The 24,207-nt window shown below is 41.9% G+C and overlaps 1 protein-coding gene across 3 annotated transcripts in view; it reads right to left on the bottom strand.

The window, feature by feature from the left end:
• nlgn1 (neuroligin 1) overlaps window positions 1-24,207 on the bottom strand; it is a 398,518-nt gene that overhangs the window by 210,541 nt on the left and 163,770 nt on the right. For all 3 annotated transcript variants that reach the window (XM_074636898.1, XM_074636899.1, XM_074636900.1), the window contains one exon: window positions 20,691-20,843. In XM_074636898.1, the coding sequence (XP_074492999.1) occupies window positions 20,691-20,843 (153 nt within the window). The remainder of the gene's footprint in view (window positions 1-20,690; window positions 20,844-24,207) is intronic.

Genomic DNA, 24,207 nt, shown 5'->3' with positions numbered 1-24,207 from the left:
ACACAGTAGATATATCAGTGTACTGAGAATTCATTTCACCTTGTTTTACTTCATCAACTGCATGTATCTCTACTAGGGATGCACCGATACCAGTATCGGGTCCGATACTGTGCTCATGTACTCGTACTCGCAAAACGGCACGGATACCACGGCACCGATACCACTTTACGGCAGCGTGATGTTAACCTCTCGTCACCATCTTCCGGGTCCTCACGCTAAACCTCCTCGACGGTGCGGGCGCGCCGGCCCTCACTTTCATTGCGCCACAGGGTTTTGCTTGCCCCCTCTGCGTGCGTTAGACTCCTTGGTCCGTGTTTCAAGACGGGTCGGGTGGGTTGCCGACAGCGGCGCAGACCCCTGACGCCTTTTACGTGGGCCGCGCCCCGCGCCCCGCGCTGGCGGCACAACGCGGTCGGGGCGCACTGTGGACAGTCCACCCCGGTCGACAGTCGCACCAGGAGCAGGGGGCCCCATTCCTCCCCGGCAGGGAGAGAGGGCGCAGCGAGCCCTCGGTGTCCACGGTGCGGCGAGGTCCGGGCGGGGAGCGCTGTAAAGCTGCGGCCGCGAGCCACCTTCACCCCGAGCCTTTCCAAGCCGACCTAGAGCCGGTCGCGGCGCACCGCCTCCTATGCGGTACTCCCCAGCCTGCCGTGTGTCGCTCACACCCTCCAGTTGGCTGTTAACGAGGGTCTTTTGGCACATCGAAATACTCGTATCGGTACTCGGTATCGGCGAGTACCCAAATGTAAGTACTTGCACTCGGTCTGAAAAAAAGTGATATCAGTGCATCACTAATCTCTACAATAGACTTCTTCACAGAGTGCTTTACACACCATTTGTCCTGACAGATTGAGTTGGATCCAACCTTAGAAAGGGTGGACCTGAGATAAAATATACAAATACCAGTAAACAGCAGATACAAGAGTGCCCTTTTCTCCTAGAAAGTAGAATATGTGTTGCCTCCTCATGTTTAAGCTTGTGAAGGTGAGCAAACAGACGAAGAAATCAATTATTTCTGGCTCTACCTAGCACACTGGCCATTGCTCTTTACACAATAACAGCCTGAAGGTGGAAACCTACCAACCTTGATGGATGGTGAAGAATACCTGCATATTTCTTTGCTTGACTAAGATGTGAGCTTGACAAGAAGGCGTGTGTGGTTAAGAGAGACAGTTAACGAGTCGGTTATCTTCCAGCAACACCCCGTCTATATGAGAGCCTCTCTATGTGGATCACTCATTAAAGCACAGCAGTGGGTACTGATAAAGAGAATTGGATTACTGTGATTAATACCATGTGTCACTTGTAATGTCTTTAACAGTATGAATCATGGAGCTCCATAGACACACGCCTGCACACGCACACACATGCACAAACACACACGCAAATACACACTTATTTTCAAAATCATTTTGAGTTGGAAAACTTGAAAACTTCATGTGTCATTTATAACAAACAGGCCTTGTCACTGTTTCTAGTGTTAAGGTCAGCACTCCCTGAGAGCCTCCAGAAATATTTTTTACTGGCTATAAAAACACACAAGTATACACACAGTAACACACGGTAACGCACAGTAACACACATATACAGTATGCACACACATTGGTGATTAGTCATAGTTTGGTCGCCCCAGGGTCTCTACAAGAAATCAGTCGCCATGTGTGAATTCCAAACATAGAAACGCTGCTTCTGTGTATTTGTGTGTGTGTGCACATATGTCTCTGTGTGTGTGTGTGTGTGTGTGTGTATGTGTGTGTGGTGTATCTGGGTGTTTTGGGCTATTTGGCAAATCCCAAGTGTTTTGCAGTGTGTACAGAGACCCCAAATTGAAAGAGAGAGATAATAAGAGACAGTCAAGCACACACACACACACACACACACACACACACACACACAGCGAGAGATGTGACAGTAACCTGAAAAAAGGTGTCTAGGAATATGTGTGTGTGTGCTGTATGGGACAGACCCCTGGCTGAGGCTGTGTCTGGCCCTCAGGCACAACAGATGTTGCTCTATTGCCCAGAACAGCGTGTGCGCGCACACACACACACACACACCCACACACACCACCCACCCACACACACCCACACCCACACACACCCACACCCACCCACACACACACACACACACACACGTCCGACGCGACTCGTCGCCTCTCGAAACTCCCGAGAATCTTTTAAAATAAACATTGTCGAGCCGAAATAAAGACAGATTCATCAACTGCACAGCTTATTTCTCGCCTCAAATGTTTTCAGAAACACATTCCGGTGAACTATTTTTGTGAAATAAGAGAAGAAAGTTTCCAAACGAGCCGCTGTGTTGTTTCCGGTTTGAAAGCTGGGAGCAGCGGCCGAACGGAGGGAAAGCGTTCGTCCAATCAGGTGCCGAGTGTGTTGTGTCTAGTGGCAGCCCCCCAGGCGTCCAATGCTGGGAAGCGGCGTGTGCTCTCGAGATAAAAAAACGCCCCGGTGGACACGTACCATTACAAAGAACAACACCGTCTGATCTATCTATCTATCAATCTATCTATTTATCCATCTATTTATACATCTATCGCACCGCTGCATGAGACGCACTAATCTTGTCGGTAAGCGGTTAATCTTTTTTTTTTCAAATTTAGCATCCCTAGTCGCTGAATACATTTTCCTGAAGGATGGTGTTTTATCGTGTGTTACATAGCTTTGTTTATAAGAGAGAGAAAGAATGGTAAAGACTGTGATGAGGGCAGTCTGCCAAGCTCACCTCTGATTGCACACAACAGAAAAGTCTTGTCTTGGCCTTCTGTGCTATACGAGGCGCTGAGTGATGATGACTTAGTCAGAGGTTGAGCTGTGTACTGAGGACTTGGTTTTAAATATTGTCATGTCACCTTACTGCAGTGCTGCCATAACGAGGCCATGGCTATAACCTGGATCAGACCTTTGAAAATGAAATAACCATTAGATTTAAAATAATCTAAATGCAAAGAATGGGATTATTTCTCTGTAATGATTTCTTGTCTAAACAAATCCACTACAGTTACACAAACCCATATTTCCCTTTTCCTATTTTCGGTTTCAAGTTAAAGACGACTTTGTAGCTTCGGGATCCTGTTAATGTGCTTCATATTGGGGTTCAATATCGGTTGGTATATGGTTACAACATAGGTTACATGCATGCTGTTAAAGACTGGGCTCTGGCTATAAGCTGGGTCAGCAGCGGTTAAAGTGCAAGCGTCTATAAATATATGACGGTGAAAAGGTCTCCCTGGGGCAGTAAATGAAATGCTCCTCCGCTTTCATTTCTCCATCAGAGAAGCCGCAGACACACCGCCTTACTGAAACACATACACACACACACACACACACACACACACACACAAACAACTTGCCGACACCGTGGCCAGCTCACGGCTCCCACAGGGCCACTTATGAACCTGCAAGGCCAGCGCTTATAGATCTCCACTCCGATTCTCTCCAGTAATACACAAACATACACAAACACGCAGGTGATATGACTGAACACTAATATGTACCTAACCTAATGTCTAGGAGGTGTTTCCTCTCGTTGCTGGTTAGATCTGACTATACTTGAAATTGTATTTTTTTTTATTACACTATGAATTTAGTTTGTGGTGCTCACTGAACTATATTTCAAAACCAGAATATATACACCCCAAATTGTCTGTGTGGCTAGATACTGCTAGAGGTAACTCAGACAATAAGCATTTGGTTATTTGGGGTGAAATATTACTTATTCAAGATTCAATAAGTAACGCATCAGGCCCCTGCTGACCTCTATTTTTTATTTTTATGTTTATATATATATACAGTATATATATATGCCACGGTCCAGATGTTGGCAAAATCCTGCCAAAATGACAAACTATTGTATATATTTCTACTTTAATTTGCTTTCATATGAATATGAATTGTTGGATGTTGTCTTCCAAGGACATTTTAGGCAAATGGATCGATAATTAGACATCATTTTTTTGCTTCTTTTTTTTTTTTTTTACTGTTATTGTCGTTGTAATTGGTCTTATTGAAAGACATAATGTATGCCATGCTAATTGAAGTGCGCCAATTTGAAGACAGTCACCGCAAGATCATTTGCATTCTAAAACATAACCGAGGGAGACACTTCCGATTTGAATATACAGCCACATAGTGAGCGGGAGAGAGAGAGAGAGAGAGAGAGAGAGAGAGAGAGAGAGAGAGAGAGAGAGAGAGTTGATTATTAGAAGGTGTGTGTGTATATGGGGAAGATGGATGTTGGTGTAAACACAAGTTGCTGAGGCCTCGCAGTGCAGTTGTGTAGGAGGGAAAAAAACAGAATTATTAATACTTATTCATATTAATATTGATGATTAAGTGGTTGATATTAATGGTGACTTCTTTAATTAGCATCAGCAGGATGCAATAATATGCTACTGATTAATTTTTCTACATGCAAAACATGCGGTTAGTCTGCAAGGATGGCACTGCACCCTCTTTGTCTGTAAAGGGGAGACTCGTGGGTATCCATAGAACCCATTTTCATTCACATATCTTGAGGTCAGAGGTCAAGAGACCCCAATGGAAAATGAACATGAAAGTTCGCCGAAATTTAGTATAACTTCATAGCGTTATTTCGCATTCTTCCCGACGAGTTATTAGCTTGACTCGGTTGGTGACGATGGATTCATTGTTTTTTTGGATTGTTTCATATACCGGTATAGTTCGAAAACTCAGCCGGCACAACCTCTAAAACACAGGATGGCATTGGATTTTTAAGGGGTTAATATATAGAAGAGAACACTTGGTTGATGGTTGTGTTTTCCTACCAAAGCCTGCAGCTTTACTGTTTTAAGTAAAAAAAGATAGACCAACTGTACGCTACACTGTAGACAAAACTAGGGACTATAGGTGAAGCACCTTTGAACTATGGTGCAGCATGGAGGCACCCTTCAGCGTCTGTATGAGACAGCTTTCAACTGCCTCCAATGTAACCCCATCTGTGTCATGATTAGACATCAGAGACATTTTACACTCTTACATACAGTACATTCTTAAAGAGTTTGCTTATAGGGAGGGGGTCGGGGTGGATTGTTGGGTCAAACAAACGCAAGACTTTCACCCAGGAGACCGTTGTTCTCGTGCACTGTTCATAGCTATACCTACAAAAAGTAATAGTAGTGGCAATGTAATTTGTATATATCTCACAAAATCTATTTGTATGTAATCCATACAGTATAATCATGAACCAGATAGTATACAGAATGACAAACGCTGCATAAGAGGAGGCCGGGGTGAATTGGTGGGTTGAAGAATACAGGACTTTCACCCAGGACACCGGTGACCGATGTCACATTTAGCTGTTTTACATCATAGATTTGCATCAGCAGCAGGTGGAGATCAAAGCAGAGCTAAAAAGAGAAGTGAATATCCGACTTGCGTCCAGAAAATACAACTACTAACTACTACTTGTCTGCTGGATGTGTAAACATAGACAACTGCCTGCAATGCAATAATACCATTTTTCAAACCAATCGTGTCAGTGCACTGAGAACGTATAAAGTGCCAATTGCTGGCTTTTAAAAATACTTTGTATGCCAATAAACCATTCGACTGAATTCAAATGAGACAGAAACAAACAGAGAGAGAGAGAGAGAGAGAGAGAGAGAGAACGGTAATGCTTACGGGAGATGGAGAGAAACAACGGGATCTTCATCCCTCTCCTCCACCTCCTCATCCTTTTTTATCCTCCATATTGTTCTATCATTTCCACCGGGGGAAAACAAATGAATACATGGCGCGTGGTGAGAGCGGGAGCAGGGAGAAAAAGAGGAGGCTGACCTTTGAGAGGATTATGGGATTTGTGTTAGAACAAAAAGAGGAGGCAATATGGCAGATGTGTTCTGTAAAATAGACTATTTAGCAGCGTTGATTGCAAAGAGAGAAAGACAGTGGCAGACAAAAAGAGGAGAGGATCACTGTGTTAATGTAATGCTTTGTGAATAGCAGTTCACTGGGCCGATACACTCGTACTAGCAGAGTCGAGAGTTGTCTTAAGTGAGGTGGGGAGCGGGAGGATGCCATTTGATGGATTGCGCATTTATTGTTGTACTTATCAATATTATACAGGTTGTCTATGGGGACCCTCTCTCCTGACAGCTTTGTAATGAAACAATTGGATCAGATTCCACATTGTAGGCTATTCACGGATATGGTTTATTATGACTCTCATCTTGGGTTTCGAAGAGAACGTTCTGGTGTCCCGTGACAATTAAATGCTGTTTCAGAAAAAACACACACAAAATACTTACATGTCTGACAATGTGTACAAAAACTATCATATTAGGAGATATTGAACAATACATCCACAGACTGAAGACAGAAACAAAGACAGAAGTGTACGAGGTGAGAGTAGCAATGCTTTCATGATGACATCATGAAAGTCAGCTATTCTTCATCCTCCGCTTACCATCTGCTGGCCATAAAACACCAAGTCCTTCCTCTCTCTCAGTCCCAACACATACACTGCATACAAACGCACAGTGATGTTGGACTGAAGCGGCTTCAGTGCCACAGCATTAACCGATGATTTGGTTGTTGCTGGTGTTGGCAGTGTGGATTAATCGTTTTTTAGGGGGTTATACTCTACTAATATTCGTATTCTAAAATTTAAATATACTTGTGGCAACCGAACATTTCCTTGCTAACAAGTTGAAAAAGCCCCGAATCAGCCCCTAGTAGGGATGTCACAAGAACCAAAATTCTGAAAACGTGACGGTACTCATTTTTCTACAGTACCGAGGGTACCGTATGATGCGTGCAGGGTCCGAAATTAACACCTGCCAAGCTGCTTCTATCCTCTGCTCACACACACACACAACATCGCCATGCAGCAGCGAAATGCAAACCCATCCTTGCCAGTATTAGACGGTAAGAGCAACTGACATAGCATAAAGAGAGAAAACGTCTGCATAGTAGGATAGTTGGGTCAAACAAACACAGGATTGTTACCCAGGAGACCGCTGTTCATATGTGAAACTAAGTCAACATTGACTAATTTTACTGTAGTTTTGTTACTTCATTTATGTACTTAAGTAATGCCGGTAACGTAACAAACATACTAATTTCACATAACAAACGTACATATTTTAACCTAAGAACACTATCTTTTCCTAAACCTAGCTAAGCAGTTCTGTTGCCTAAACCTAACCAAGTAAACCTAAAAACTCAGTAATCCTAAATTGGAAATTTATTTTGAAAAGACACTATGTAACAAGTGGAAACTGACACACCGTCCCTGTCACGTCCAAAACTGGTACTAGAGGGGTACCAAGCGACAAATTGGGAGTGAGAATGTGTTGTAAAAACGTCAAGCAGAGAAAAAAAAAAAGACGTTCATGTTACTTTCAACACATGCGACGTTCCTTTTTGTTTTTATAGTTGAATGCTAACCAGTTTAGAATTCTAGCCTATATTGTATGGTTATGGTTAATTTCAGATACAGAAGTATGACTTGCACATAAATCATATTTAATAAAAGCCACATATTAACCAAACTGATATGGGTCCAACCCTCAAAAGCATTCATACACCATTTATCTCTTCTACACTCATGCTGCCCCCCCCACCCATCCCTTCCCTGGCTGCCTGGTGTCTCAGTGAGACGCTCCTTTCTGACCTCTAAAAATATGGCGACGGCAGATTTGTGGCTCATGCTGATAACCAATCAGATGGCTTGTGTCGTGCAGGGCGGACGGCCCCCATCGAGTCTTAAATCACATTTTCTCTTCATCGTTCTCTCTCTTCTCCGTCTCTCTGTCTTCTTTATCGCTTGTTGGCGATGGTTTTATTTGGTGCCGGCAGATAGTGGTGGTGAGTTCCTTGGTGTGGGCTGCAGAGAGACTGACAGCCTGAGAATCGGAACGGATCAAAGCCACGCTTACCTGGAACTACTTCAGACCGGTGGATAGAAGAGAATGAGACACAGTTGTCTGTGTAGGGAAATAGAATTAAGATTTAAAAAAAAAATATCACACAGATAGACAGTTGTTCAGAGACCGGACCGCTCCGCTCCCCTACATTATGTAGTTTGCCGTGATCAGAGGTGTTACACACCACAAGCTTTGATCCTACTGCTACATGTGTCCATCTACTGTACTAGCCTCCATTGCACTCCGCAGGCACACACACACACACACACACACACACACACACACTCGTGCTCCAGCATGCATTCACACACAAGCGCAGACCAAAGCTTTGATCAATAAATAACAGTCACAGGGGGGTTCTGTATACACATACAGTTGGCAGTGAGGTGCCTAGTAATAGCTCGGTGTGGAGGGATGTAATCTCATTTTGCTTCTCAACCCATCTCTCCATCTGCCCCCTGCTCCCCTGCCCAGCCAATCCACTTCTATCCAACCTCTAGCCAATCAGCTGGCCCCTTTGACCCCTGCCGGGCCAACAGTAGGATTAGTACAAGACTGTAATCGAGATACAACCACAAAGCTGAACCAACGTGAATCCCACTCTGCCCAGGAAGTCAACGTTTTGACCAATCAAATTGATCATCCAATCAAATCCAATTGTTCATGATTGAGATGTCCACAGTATAGAGGAGCCAAGATTAATCAAGGACATCGTAAAACCTTGGTGACTGAAATGAATGTGCACAAAAATGTATTAAACATGTTTGAGAGGAAAAACAAATCTGTGTGGTTGAACTCCTCACCACTGTGCAAGGGGCAGTGGATGGGCATAACTTCACTTTGAGGGGTCAAAAGTCAAATGTGTTGACTTTGCTCTTTGGGGGCGGGGGGAACTGTCACGTAAGTTTTATACCAAGCATTGAAATTATGACATTTATCTAGCATACGTACCATATGACAACGAGTAGGTTGAAAAATCCAATTCACCAGTTTAAAGTGAATTTGAAATTGTAGAGTGAGTCCAGGGTGTACTGCATGCTGGGATATGGCCCCTGCAACCCCAGACAAGACACTTGGGTATAGAGAACAGTTGTACGTGTCCCAATGTTTCATACGGGCGGCAGTAAGGAACCGGAGGGGTCGCCGGTTCAAGTCCCCGCACGGACCAAGTACAGACCGTGAACTGGTAGCTTGAGAGGTGCCAGTTTGCCTCCTGGGCACTGCCGAGGCACCAACCCCCTAAAAATTGCTGCCCACTGCTCCTAATATACTAGGAATTAAATGCAGTAGCTAAATTTCAATTTCAGCTGTCCGATGTACAATGTGTTACAAAAAGATTGGATTTATATTACATTTACATATTTATCAACATGTCCAATATTGAACCATTTCCCGGTCTTATTGCGTGGTTAATGGTAATGAGGGCTTGGTTTTTGGGATAGGTACATTTTGATCATCCATACCAACTTCACCAATCAGTTGCACCAATACAAAACTAACAGCAGTGGCTTTTACAACCCAATGACACAAACTCCATCATTCATTTTAACCTAGCAAACTATCTTGCAATTTGCTCAACACATTGGTTTCATTGTTGATCAGACGGAGAGGACGGAAAGAAGACGGAATACATGCAAAGGAAAAGAGAAAATAAAGGAAAGGTGGTACTGACTTAGTCTGAAAGCTCATAGGCTACTGACTCGTATGACTGGGTGATGTCAATACAAAATGCAGATATGTTGTAATTGTAGCAACTTTTTGATTTTCCTAGTAGTCTTGATGGTTACTTAGATAGCTGTTTGAGTTTTCAGACATACAGGTCAAATTGTGGAAGTTAGGTGAGTAGAAATAGAAGGAAAATAAAGCTCAAAATGACATTTGTAACAGTTTTAGGCACATTCTGGACTTCAGTTAGTAGATTTCAGATTAGTAGTATTAGTAGTATTTTTTAGTAGAAAATGTTTTCTTCAGTTAGTATAGTTGGTGTTAGTATTTTTAGTATTTAGGTCATTGCATAGTTTAAGAGCAGGACAGAGATACAGAGAAGTTATTCAAGTAAAACAAGACAGAAGAGGATAAGAGGAAGAGTAAATTGTTAGAGTTCAGAGTGTCAGAGATAGAAAGCATGCACATACAAAACTGCCGGTTGGCTGGTTTCATTCGACCACTTTGGTATCACAGCGTTTTGTGTCTTTATTATTAGAATCATTATCACATCCCCTTTTAGTCCAGTTTGGCTTATTATTATTATTATAATTTAGCATTTGTATTTATTATTTAACCATGACTATTATCCAACCTACACCAAGTGATTTTAATGACTTAAACGTAATAAAATATCCTTAAGTCACAATGTATGGTTGGTGTCCCACATTGGTATCAAAGGATTTGGAGTAATATCATCCACGTGGTCAAATATGTTTTGGTAATTCTAACTTCAAATTAGTGATATGTAAAGCATGAAAGTTTAATCTTGACCCTGGATAGTAGTTTGACAAAACAATTCCAACTCAAGGTTTGATTACTAATTTTTTCCAAAGCTTTCAAGCATACCACATTCACCCACATTCTTCACCCGACCCAGTCACCAGAAAAAAATGTTGACATTGTACCTGTCTGCAAAACCGCAGATACATTGAACGTTGACGTTTCTGAACCAATAATTAAAAACAAAATCATGTTCTGTGTTAAAATAATAACGTAACAACCATAACAACGGAAAAAACGTGAATAAATAAAAAACGCCCTTTGCGGACTGAGTAAATGTTGAGTTAATGCTTCTTACATAACGTTGTTATGCTTGTTATTTAAGAAACATGAACTCAACATTTACTTTACGTTTCACACAGGATGTGAACAGCGGTCTCTTGGGTGAAAAGCCTGTGTTTGTTGGACCCACCCGCCCTTTGTGGACTTTCTAGTTCTTTATACTCATTATTATACTGTGTTACTTTCAATAATGGCCGCTCCATATACTACATCACTCGCCCCTACCGAATGCAAAAACGTCCACTTTCAAAAAAAAAGAAAAGAAAGAAAAACGCCCACATTCAACGTATCCACGGTTTGCAGAAATGTACAATGGCAAAAAAAATTCTTGCCGACTGGGCGGCTCACACAAGCAGATGGAGTTTGCTCAGTTATGATTTCATCCATAGCACTTTAAGAACTTCTCTTCCATGTTGGCTTAATAAACTTCCATAATTACCTTTGAGCCAACATGGACTTGTAAAGCTATAGTAGGTGGACCTTGATTTGGGATTATTTTGTCAAACTACTAGTTTGTACTCAAATTTCCCCAAACTCTGCATGTGCATGCCCTGCAGCCTTTGGGTTTGGAGCACTGGCCCCCTTTTTTGTTCCAAATCAAGCACTGTCATTATGCCTTCTGCAACAAATGGCTGAATGAAACCAGCAACAATTGTAAGTCCACTGATCGATTGATTTTAGGAGTCATCCTCTGAAAAATGGTGTATTGGAACCGGATACTGGCCTTGACCATGTGTAACACATACTACATCAAACATGCATATCATTGTGTGCATAATGGTGGGTTTGGTGGCATGTGGCTACAGACTCCTGGCGCTGTGGAGCGAGCCCAGATGGTCATCTGTTGTCCCGGCCTCGGCCAGACTTATCCGATCCCTGACGCATCGGCAGAACTGCCGAGAACCCCGCCACGCCAGCCCCCCGTGTTGCCAGATCACCATTAGCATAGCATAACTTTCACCGTCATTGCAGTCCACTCACTGAATAAATCATTATGCCAACGTCATTGAGCCAAATGAGTAGGACCCAAACAAACCGAGCGATGGCAGACTGAGAGAAACACACAATGGCCAGGAGACTACAACGCCATAATGCCAAGACTGTGCCAAAAAAGCAAAGAGTGGCTTCCAAATGGGGGATACAGTCCTGGTGGTTTTAGCTACAAGATAACAACACTGAGTGTGGGTAACTTGGTCCAACTAATATATGTTATTCAGACTTGTAATGAACCTGCTATTAGCTGAAATCTTAGCCAAATTTTAGCTGCCGTTAGCCATGTTGCAATAGTATTACACACCCAGAACCAATTATCACAAGGACAAAGTTGTATTCTTACCAAGGCTGAAACAGCATTTAGACAATTATATTTCAACTGGAAAACTGAGTGTTGATAACATACAAAGTGGAATTAAAAAGCTAAATAACAGTTATCATAGAGTGCTGCAGGAATGAGTCCCAAAACCAGGAAATTAGTAGGCATTTTAGCACTTCCGGTTCCCTCGTCTGGAGGTCAGTGGGTTTTTTGAAAGGCTTTTTAGTTAGATGCCTGAAATAAGGTTTGTGCTTACCACAAGCTGAAGAGATTTTATTGTTTTGTTCTATAATATACAATACATCAGTACATATCCCACTTGTGAATTTAAAAGCTTTTACGTTTAAAAGGCGGTTGCTAACAGGTGGCAACCATGGTGTAGTTCCTCTATAGCCTGGCTTTAGCTTTTTTACTTCTGATGATTGCAATCAAGTTTCAAAAATCATAAAAGTGGTGTTCATTTCTGAAGATCGTTGATTGATATAAGAGTATCATAAACGTCTGTTTGCCACAGATCTTATTTTCTGCAATAATCCATAACCCAATGGAACAATCCAACATTGTCTTTTTGTCGAGGGAACCTGTGCGATTGTAACTTGGTCCTACAAAAATATGTCATCCCTGCACCACTCTATTCCAACCATTCAGTTTTAGAAAAACAAATTATCATATCAAATATGGAACATACAGACTGGAGCAGACCGTATGCTAATCTAATGTCAAATTTTGAGCCAATTTCACAATAAATGTGATGGAAAGCTATGGTCTCTGATCATGTTATCTGTCTCTGTTTGGTCTGGAGGTTTGATTCTACTGCAACTGCCCGCAACAAAACAGCTCATTCGTCGGTACTTTATTATGATGAAAAGGACTGAACATTGGGACATCTTTGAACATGCAGTAGTCTCTCTGTCTGTTTATACCCATAGGCATCATTGGTACATATTTAAAATGTATAGAACTCTTTCTTCTCAGTAATAGTGGGATTTGGTTCATGGCAGGACAGTGGGAAATATTGCATCAACTATTACAGCATGTCTCGATGCAGCATGTCCACTGATCAAAGCTCCTTCTGCCCTAAAATAGCCGAGGAAATGTTTGAGCTTCACTTGACTAATTTACAGGAGAGAACATCCGAGCAACACGGCGAAGGTTTGCTGATGATACATTTAGCAAAACCGCAACGATAAATGGTTTAAAAATGGCTTCATAAAGAGCTAAATTGCTACCTGAATACTCTCATATAGCTTTTAACATGTATTCAGTATGTGTATATATATTACCTTTCTTCCAATAGATCACTTGTCCTTTAAGTTACCAGATACTCATACATTTCTTGTAACATCTGGCATGGAATGATCCTAAATAAAATGCATTACAGAGGGCAATAGAGGAAGCCAAGTGTCCTAGTGAATTCCTTGTGTCTTTACAGTATCTTCACAACTGAAAGCTGCAGTATTGACATATTGTAAGCATACGCACAACTTTGAAAAAACAAGTCTGTATTCATCAGGCTAAGGGGACAGCTGATCTCAACGATGTTACAAGGAGAAAGAGTGCTAATACGAATCCCGATGTTTGGAGGGGAAAGTAACCATTAGCCGCTAATAAAGACTCGAGCAAAGCACTTTGTTTAAGGGGTCAGACGCAGTCCGTGAGTTTCTGAGCGAGCGTGTGTTTGGGCTATACTAGCGAGGAAGGAAGCATAGAAGGAGGAATAGGGGGATAGAAGAGGAGAGATGGCACAGAGGGACAGAAAGAGTAATGAACCCAAATCATTGGGGTATTCTTGTTTCAGGGAGAAAGAAATTAATAAGCATGAAAATAATAGTCCTCAACACTTAGCCAGCAGGACAAAAACTAACAGGAAAAGAAAGTGGCCCAATTAATGTGAAGGGGAGAAAATGAGAGAAGATATGAGACGGAGAGAGAGTAATATTTGGGAAGGGTAAACATTAGGGATAAGGCCTGTGTGAGAGGAAATGCTCCTCAAGCAAACACACATATAGTCCTAATTTGGATACAATTAAAGCCATGCAGGTGTAATGTATGTGTGTTTCAGAGTATAAGTATACATCTCGTGAAATGTCTCAGCATTTTGGACCATCATGGGGTACTAAATCACTCTACTGACACCCAGAGTGATAATGATGAAGCTACCTAGAGGTAGAGCTGACGGTCCTCCAATCCGAACGTCAGCAGTTTGATCCCCGGTTCCTCCGGTCACATGTCAAAGTGTCCTTGAGCAAGATACTGAACCCCACATTGCTCCCAAAGGCTGCACCATTGGAGTATTTAGATTAGATCCTGATGGGCAAGTTGGCACCTCGTGAATGAGTGAATGCTGACATGTAGTTCAAAGCGCTTTGAGTGGTCAGAAAATTAGAAAACCGCTGTATAAAATACAAGTCTATTTACCTTATTTGTATTTTTGTATTTATTTTCTTATCGTAGAATCATAAAATAATCCAGAAAGTACTCACACAAGAACTCTAAACAGGCTATTTATTAATAATTAAGCAATCAGCATATTAAATCCAAGTACATTGTTTTTTTATGAGACACCTACGCTTGCATCACGTTTTCCTTTCTCCGGCAGCTTGCTGGTTCTTTTTTTTCCTGTGCACGGTCTTTTCTCAAGCGGAGGGCAGCAGAGTTAGAGAAGCAGTGCCATGCCGTGCAGAGAAATGGATATTTTACTGGCCAGGTATATCTTAAAACAATCAGAGGCTTGATGAATTGGCTGAATGGCTGATGTATGGCTGGAATGGAAGGGGTATTTGGAGAAGGTTTGAGTCAGGGAAATGCACCTCATCAATCAGCGTGATTAAAGGTTTTGGCTGGGCCGAAACAAACTCGACGCTTGTGAGGGCCTGCCTGGCCTTAAAGGCACAGTCCGCTGTTTGGTAGATACAACAAACAAGCTCTGTGTATGTATTGGTTTCATGTATTGGCAGTTGCGATCAACTTTTGTGGTTTTGTGGTTTTGTGGTTTGGATTTACTAGATATTAAACTGCCAAACACTTGGGATCACTTCTATTCACTACAGGGACAGAGTTGAGGATAGCCAGCTATCTGAATGATATGGTACTTAGTCTCTTAAGTAGTTCAAGTATTAAGTAAAACAAAAACCAACCTACAGCAGATTGTCCCATTATAAACCAAGGAGGAGTTAGATAACGGAGACAATAAATACTCGCCGCCCATAATAATGACACTTTGACAGCACTATACCATGTGTTCCATCAACACCCCCATCTGCACACGGGAAAAATTCTCCTAATTCATTAAACACACACGTTCATACACACCAGTGGACACACACTGACAGTAGCATACTATATACGTGCCCCGTGGCCAAATCCATTGTAGCCAAGGCCCTTAAACGATAAATACAGCTTCGCGTCAGCAGCTCTGCATATTTAAAGCCACTAATGGCTTCCCTGCAAAGCGCTCGCTCTCACAGACACACAAACACACACACTATAAGCCAAGGAGAGAAAAAAATCACTGGTGCGAGAGTAGGGAGTTCTGTCAGCAGAGCAGCATCTCCAAGCAAACAGGTGCTGCAATGGCTGGCTGGGTAAGGTCAAGCGCACGCTTTAACCAACGGAGGTTAACTGGGCCCGGCTGGAGAACATAATTATGAGTCTGGGAGACGGTTGAAAGTTATTAATGAAGGAAGGTGTTTACTGTTTTCTAGTCTTTTAGTCAATGATCTGAAAATGCCTTTTGTGAGATCTATAATACCTTGTGGATTGGACTCATCTTTCATTCATTCACATGCATGGTCAGCCCTGGTCCGCCCCCTGAAGGCTTTCAGGAAACATGCCATCTGTCGGAGGGGGGGGGGGCGATTAGAGAGGTTTTTCAGACTCAAGGTCATTTTGTAAAATAATTCTGTATGTTTGGTTGTTGATGGTGAAAGTAGTTGTCAAACTGTGGGTCCAGCGAACCCACTCCTGGGTCCTTCAAGTGAGCTCTGATGAGGTCCCTCAAAGTCCACACCACATGTTAGAGCTAACCTCTCCATGCGCTGATGAGTTGACCAGTGTGATTGGTCAACATGACACGTAAACGTTACATTAGCAGGTATACGTTGGTCTATTTATGTAGAAAATGGAGAACAACATAGTTTTTCACATGATCTAAAAGTCTGTATAGGCTTAATTTTATAAAAAAAAAAAAAAAAGTCTCTCATCGGGACTAATCTCTGCATGAGTTCCCCTAGACCGCTGCAGTAAACATTCACCCAGTAAAAAAAGCTGCATTGTTATGAACCTTACTAAATGGATATGGACCTTAGTTTAAGGTGCTGCTGGATTATGACATGCCACACATCCAGGTACGACTAGTTACCTCCTTCAAAGGCCTTGAAGGAAGTTATGTTTTCACCGGTGTTGGTTTGTTTGTTTGTCTGTTAGCAGGATTACTCCAAAATTTTGCAATGGATTTGAATGACTTTGGAGGGGTTGAGTGTAGCACAATGAACAATCCATTCGATTTTCGTAGCGATCCGGATCACGATACGGATTCAGGAATTTTTTTAAGGATTCCGATCAGCCTGAGCATTAAAACCACAGGGTATAACACATGCACAGTTTAACTGATGATGCGTTGATGGCGCGTTGATGGCGCGTTGATGGCGCGTTGATGGCACGTTGATGGCGCATTAATGGCGCATTGATGGCGCATCGATGGCGCGTTGATGACGCGTAACCCTGATATTTTCCTTATGAGAGCAGAGCGATACGGGTATGGATGTGTGGCGAGACTCCGAGGTACGATAGCTGCTTGCCGTCTGTGGTGTGAAAGATAAAAGCGGTAGATGACGGGATGGCAGGCAACGTAGTGTAACGTTATACAGACATAACAAGGCTGCTGAATGAGGGTGCCGTTCTGGTTTAATGTGTTTTTTGCTCTGTACCAGGACCAAAGTAACATTACACAGCTGAGGACAAGCTTGCACTATTGGCTGTTTGTAGAACTTGCACTTTCGCCAAGGTGAGGTCATTAATATACATAATCAATTAAGCTTCTTGCATGTGAAATTAAAACAAAGTAATGATAACCCCCTCCCTAAGGGATCCTGAAAGAAAGGAACCTGGTATGAACTTCAGTAGGTGGACCAAGAGTGGAAAACGCCGTGGTATAGATCCACATGCCTCCAGCACAATTTCACGTACTTTGAGAATCAATGGCAATATCTCCAAATAATTACTGAGACAACGTTAGGGGAATAAATGAAACCTGTCTATGTTGTACTTTACTCAATACTAGACTTAATGGCTTGTTAAAGATGGGTCTTTTTGGCAGTAGAGCTATTTACATACTTACTAAAGAGTGGATGACTGACTGGAAAGCCCAGCGGTTATGAGTCTTACACCTACTGTAGCTGAGTACACACTCTCTACGTGTCACTCACACACACACGCACACGCACACACACACACATACATACATACACACACACACACTATCACATGTTTGGTGAGGTAAAGCCGTATGCTTTTGTCCATTGCCAGGGGGGTAAACACAAACACATAGAGTCTAATCTGAGAGCAAACAGCGGCGCCTCATGTTAACCAGCAGGGATACAGTTTCCCTCAACACCATGAGGCCTACAGCAGTTAAGAGCTCGCACATCAGAAACCGAGAGAGAGAGAGAGAGACCCGATTCATCCTGGCACGTATAAAATAATTAAAAGTAAGAACGTGATTGATTTATCCTTTACTTTGCTCATCTTTTGGGCACGTTGTCCACTTTTTGTGATGTCTTTGATAGTAAATGAGAATGGTAAACATGATGCTGTAAATATCTGAAATTAAAATGTGTCGACACCGACATGTCAGTTCTCAACAGCATTTTCCCACAGAAATATCATAACCATTTGCCATTAATATTGTTTTCATTATCTATAAATCTATCAATCATTCAATGAATCAATTTATTATTAACCCTGTAAAATATGACAAAATAGTGAAAACAACTCAAAGTATTTAAATAGCTTTGGTTGTCAAACCAACAGTCCCAACACTCAGAATTATTAAATGTATGATGACCAAACATAGAAAACAAACATGGTCACATTAGAAACTGGAACCAGGAAATGCATATTTAGTTAATAGTGTAAAGTGAGTATTAATTGGCTCAGAAGTTATCACTGCTGCCTCACAACAGGAAGTTCCAAGATTTGAATCTCAGCCCTGAACACATGCAGGTTTGGACTTGAGATTTTGGGCTTGAGAAATGTTCATATTTGTGAAGTATATCCACAGTTTATACTGTATCACCATCTGTATACAGGAGTTGATGCATGTGTTTGTCCTTTCACACTGGCAGAGTCTCCTGCCCCCGTCATGATCCTGAGATGGAATAAGTGGGTATTGAAAAGGAATGAATGATTTGTAACTGCAGATGATGGAGTATGTTGTTTAATATCGTGGTTCTGGCAGGGCCCGAAGGTTGCCGAGGGGGGGGGAATGCTTGTCCATCCAGTCACCGGCTGACTGACAGTTATATCTCCAAGAGACGTGAACCACAGTTACTCCACTGGCAAGTGGAACGTAGCAAGAAACAAGCAAGAAAGTCCACGGAGGGCGGGTGGGAGTGGTGGTGGATGGGTCAAACAAACATAGGACCGCTGTTCACGTCACGCGTGAAACTAAAAGTAAACGTTGACTTATACGCTTATTACATACTTGTTACGTGACGTTATGTAGCGTTGCATAAGAAAGTCTGCTAAGGGCGGTTGTTGAGGAGGGGTTGTCCATCCAGTCACCGGCTGACTGACAGTTATATCTCCGAGAGACATGAACCCCAGTGTCTCCAATTGCATATAGGAAAAAAAATGTTGGCATTGTACGTTTCCGCCAACCACAGATAGGCCTACTTTGAATGTTTCTTGCATTCGGTGAGAGCAAGTGACATAGTATAATGAGCGACCGTTACGAGGTGTCGTAGAACAAGCAAGAAAGTCCACGGAGTGCGGGTGGGAGTGCTGGTGGATGGGTCAAACAAACATAGGACCGCTGTTCACGTCCAGTGTGAAACTAAAAGTAAATGTTGACTTATACGCTTATTACATAACATCGTTATGCTTGTTACGTGACGTTATGTAACGTTACATAAGAAAGTCCGCTAAGGGCGGTTGTTATTTATTGACACTGGTTTATTACGTTATTAATAGAGTATTTCATCAGACTATATGCAATAAAACATTAAGCTTTTCACTGATAAGTCATGTCAAAGAGACCAGGGCCTGAATAAGTGATGAGAGAACATACAGAGACAATGCAGACCACCTGCAGAGAACATTAATGTTGTGCGTCATGTTCTATGTCTGCTATAAACATCTCAAAGAATCACCTTTAAGCCTTCATGCTCATTCTTCATACACACACGCACACACACCAATATGTGCACACACACCAATATGTCGACACACACCAATATGTGCACACACACCAATATGTGCACACACATAAATGCCCCCAGACGAACAGTATTCTAGTTGAGTGAAAGGCGGATATTGCCCTATATCTTTATTCTGCTATGGTTTAATAAGATAGAGAGGAAAAAAAGCCCAGGAACCAAAACAACGTGGAAATGGAATCAGCTCCTTCCATCCAAACAAATGACAGCACAATCTCATTAAGGACGGAGGCAGCGAACCTTTAGTTTCCGTCATGTGTCGCAATATCTACCTGCCCTCTGGGGTAAGGCTGTGACATCCATACACAGGAGAAAAAGGAATCAGGCATTAGACTGATGAGAAAAGATAAGATAGATGAGGAGGAAAATGAAAAAAAGAAGAAGAAGAAGAAGGGACTGCAGATCAGAGGAGATGTTGCCACGGTAGATTAAAGTGTAAGAAAGGAGACGGGTAGACGAGTAGATGCGCAAAGCGTGGTAACTGGGCCAAATCCGGAGTCCAAGTGTCAGCTCTGCGATAGACGTGTCAGTTTCAACACACGCATGTATCAGTACGGGAACACGTTATGCGCCAAAAAAAATTCTGATGTAGCCCAGATATGGATATGAAGTATGTCAAGTTCTGTATACATCATCAAAATGAAAGCTCAGATACGTGATACATGACAACGACATCATGTTAGTATGCCTTAAACATCGGACAAATGCTCGCATGGTGTTTCTTTTTCAAGGTAAATTGGGTTGGTATGACGCATTATTCCCACAATATTTCAAACAATAGCTTCACAGTATAACAATAGACAGTATTATATGATAAACTGCTCAACAGAAAGTAAAAAACCTCAGTAACAAAAGGACAAATCACAACCAAAGACCTCACAACGATTCAAATCCAAGCCTTTAGATAGAAATGTCTGAACTGTAACCGACAAAGAGCAGGTTTTAGCTGCAGAAACCAGTTTGAACCTGTTATTAACAAGCATAAAACACCAATGAAACCAAGCGAGGAGCCCAGATTTCTGATACAGAATCAGAATCAGAGCTCTCTGGGATATCACCAGCAGCAGCAGCAGCACATGGAATCACCAACATGGACGGAAGGAACAAGGAAAGGAAGAAGGTGTTCATGCTAAGCTATAAAGTCATTGGAAAATACCAGCAACAGCACATGGAATTACCAAAAGAGATTGATGCAAAGAAAGAAAGAAAGAAAAACAACAATCTGACAACAGTGGTTGTGTATCACACAGTACAGCAGGTTCCTTACCTAGGACGCCCAGCCGGTAGTTGACAGTTATGACAATCACATTTCCATAGCTGGCCAGGATGCTGCCGTCAAACATATTCCCTGTTCCTTCCATGTAGGAGCCCCCATGGATGAAAACCATCACCGGCTTGGGGCTTCCACTCTCCCTGATGTCTGGAGCAGAGGGGGGGAGAGGAAGAAGAGGAGGAGGAGGAGGAGGTGGAGAAGGCAGAAGGACTGATTAGATGACAGATTGAAGGTGACAGCCAGAGATGAAATTTCAATACTTTAGGGGGCTTTGGGCCACCTCTTGAATTTTCTTTTTCTTTTTTTTTTTTTGTCTGAGTAATCTTGGCACACTGGCTTTTTTTAACACGGAGACCTTGTTAGTTTGAGGCGTCAAACCATTCATTTTTTTTTTTTTTTTCGACATGAAGGCCGTGACATGTTTGTGGTGATTGGAATTTTTTTTTTATTTATTTATTAACCTATTTTAAATCCTGCATAGGTGTTAATGAAACAGGATATTTAAAGTGCCGGGTTTTAATTTTCCTCCGGGGCGATGAACTGTCAACATGCAAGAGTGGCAATCTACACTGTCACACCGTGTTGAGGTAAAACCGGTGCGATTAATAATAATGGAAGAAAATCTAATAATAAAAAAAAAATGGCGTATTAGGTTGGACATTTTTTAATAAAAAAAAAGCTTTATTAAAACTTTGATTTGAATTCAAGTTAACACGTCATAGTTGTTTAGCTGTATAGGAAAATGTTCGCCTTGACTTTGTGAATATAAATAAATGAATGCATGTTTTGTTAAAAGTGAAGGACAGGATGTTGATTCAGCTTTAAAATTGCACCTCAATCATTTCCATAAATCACAGTGCAATAAGACAGTAGCTAAATAAAACACTGGAATGACTTTTATTTATTGCAACAAAGCGGGAGGCGTGTTTTCTATTAACACGGGAATATTTTTTTCTCTGAATGTGTTGCATCTGTGAAATATGAGGTCAAGGAGAGGAGAATGGTGAGCCTGCTGTTAGCGGCGGAATTAGCCGTATTAAAATGTGTTACATCTGGCTGATTAGAGAAGGGAGAACGGAGAGGGGGCTTGTATTGTAAGGCTTTAGCCTTTCCTCGACGTGGTTCTGGCAAAAAGGATGAGAAGACTTGGGAGTGATCTAACGGTTTTGAAACCCACGTTTCAAAACAAGGTTTTCACTTTCATCTTCTGCATCTCAGAGATGATGCTTTTTTCATCTTGCTTCCTTAACTATCTCCATCAGTACATACAGCAGCAGCACACACATCGTTTATCCCACTGATGTTTTTACCACTGAGGGACTCGGGGTCCGGGGAGAGATCAGTGAGTCTATGCGGAATTAAAAATTAACCAAGCAAGAAAATAGAGAAGCGTTACCTCTGAGACGAGAGAATGCTCCTACAGTGTGTGTGTGTGTGTTTAAAGTGCTCACAACCCAGGGGGGTGGACATATTAATGTATACACCTAAGGGAAAAACTTCAACTCTGAAGGAACTTAATCACAGTAACAAACACTGCTTATGAAGGTGGCTCAATTATGCTTTAATGTACTCTACTGTAAATAATGCACCAGTATGGTTCCTTTGATGAAACAGTGTGTTATATTTTTAAAAGACTGTATTAAAATAATAAGAAAAAAAATTGGTGTGTTTCCCCCCCACTATACCTTCCTTGTGCATGATTAAAGATGAAAAGACAATACATTCCCCAAGAAACAGGACATTATGCAGCAGAAATTAGAGGGAGGAAGTGAATATTACAGTCTAGTGTCTGTATGTTGGGCAACTGCAGAAATAGTTTTCTCCCCAACAGAGAATATAAAATAGACTTGAAAAAAAAAAAACTCAATTGGCAAAAGGAAATGGGGTAAAAGAAAACAAAAAAATCGAGCAGGAAATGAATATGAGGCACGTCGAGGTAAAATGCCGTCTCCTTGTCTTGTGTGTTTGCGTGCGTGCTATGTTTGTCCTTTCCTCCGTTTCTCTCGGTGCAGAGCTCATTACATCACTTCTATCATCCTCTGTCCTTTGGAGTGTTTTTCTGCTAGTTGTTCTGCTCCCTCTGTCGCAGCAGGCAGTGGCCACATCATAACTCTACTCTGGAAGGCTTCCAGAAACTCCTGACAAAAAAGGTCAGGGGATTATGGGCAGGAGTGTGTGTGTGTGTGTGTGTGTACCTCACAGTGCAGATATGTGTGTAACTTGGCAAAAGGAGTTGAGGGAAGACAAAAAGCACAAATCATTAGCATGTCAATGAAGATGATGTTGATATCAATCAACAACCATATGATGATGATGAATAGGATTATGGTGATGACGTTGATGATGATGACAATGACAGTGATGACGACGATGACAGTTATGATGACGATGACAGTGATGACGATGATGATGATGACGATGACAGTGATGACGATGACAGTGATGACGATGACGATGATGACGATGACAGTGACGACGGTGACAGTTATGATGACGATGACAGTGATGACAGTGATGACAGTGATGACGATGACAGTGATGACGATGACAGTGATGACAGTGATGACGATGACAGTGATGACAGTGATGACGATGACAGTGATGACGATGACAGTGATGACAGTGATGACGATGGCGACGATGACAATGATGATGACAATGACAATGACAGTGATGATGACGATGACGATGATGATGATGATGACGATGATGACGATGACAGTGATGACGACGATGACGATGACAGTGATGAGGATGATGATGATGATGATGAGGATGATGATGACGACAATGACGATGACAGTGACGATAATGATGATGATGATGATGACGATGACTGTGACGATGATGACGATGACAGTGATGATGATGACAGTGATGACGATGACTACGATGATGATGATGATGACAGGGATGATGACAGTGATGACGATGACAGTGATGATGATGATGATGATGATGACAGTGATGATGATGATGATGATGATGACAGTGATGATGATGATGATGACAGTGATGACGATGACAGTGATGATGATTATGATGATGATGATGATGACAGTGATGATGATGATGACAGTGATGATGATGATGACGATGACGATGATGATGATTACGACGACGATGACAGTGATGATGACGATGATGATAATGATGATAGTAGTGGTGGTGGTGATGTTGATGATGGTGACGATGATGATGATAATGATGATGCAACACATTCTCACTCCCAAACACCTCTGTTTGGTCAGTGGCCCTAAGCTTCAAATTATGACACTCTAGGTTCCCCTCCAGTGACAGTTGTGAACGTGTCATTGACGGCGTGTCAGTTTCCGCTCATTACATGCATACAGTCTCTTCTCAAAATAAATGTAATTTCTAAAATAAATTGAATAATTTCCTTTTTTTATAAATTATTTTTTAGGTTTACTTACACAACAAAACTACTGTACTTAGGTTAGGTTTAGGAAAAGATGGTGGTTTACAACTGTCATTACAGAAGTTACCTAAT

Source organism: Sebastes fasciatus, chromosome 5 (assembly GCF_043250625.1).
Source record: "Sebastes fasciatus isolate fSebFas1 chromosome 5, fSebFas1.pri, whole genome shotgun sequence".
NCBI classification, from domain to species: domain Eukaryota; kingdom Metazoa; phylum Chordata; class Actinopteri; order Perciformes; family Sebastidae; genus Sebastes; species Sebastes fasciatus.
Note: the sequence above shows the minus strand (reverse complement) of the source record. Positions and strands in the feature narration are given on the sequence as shown.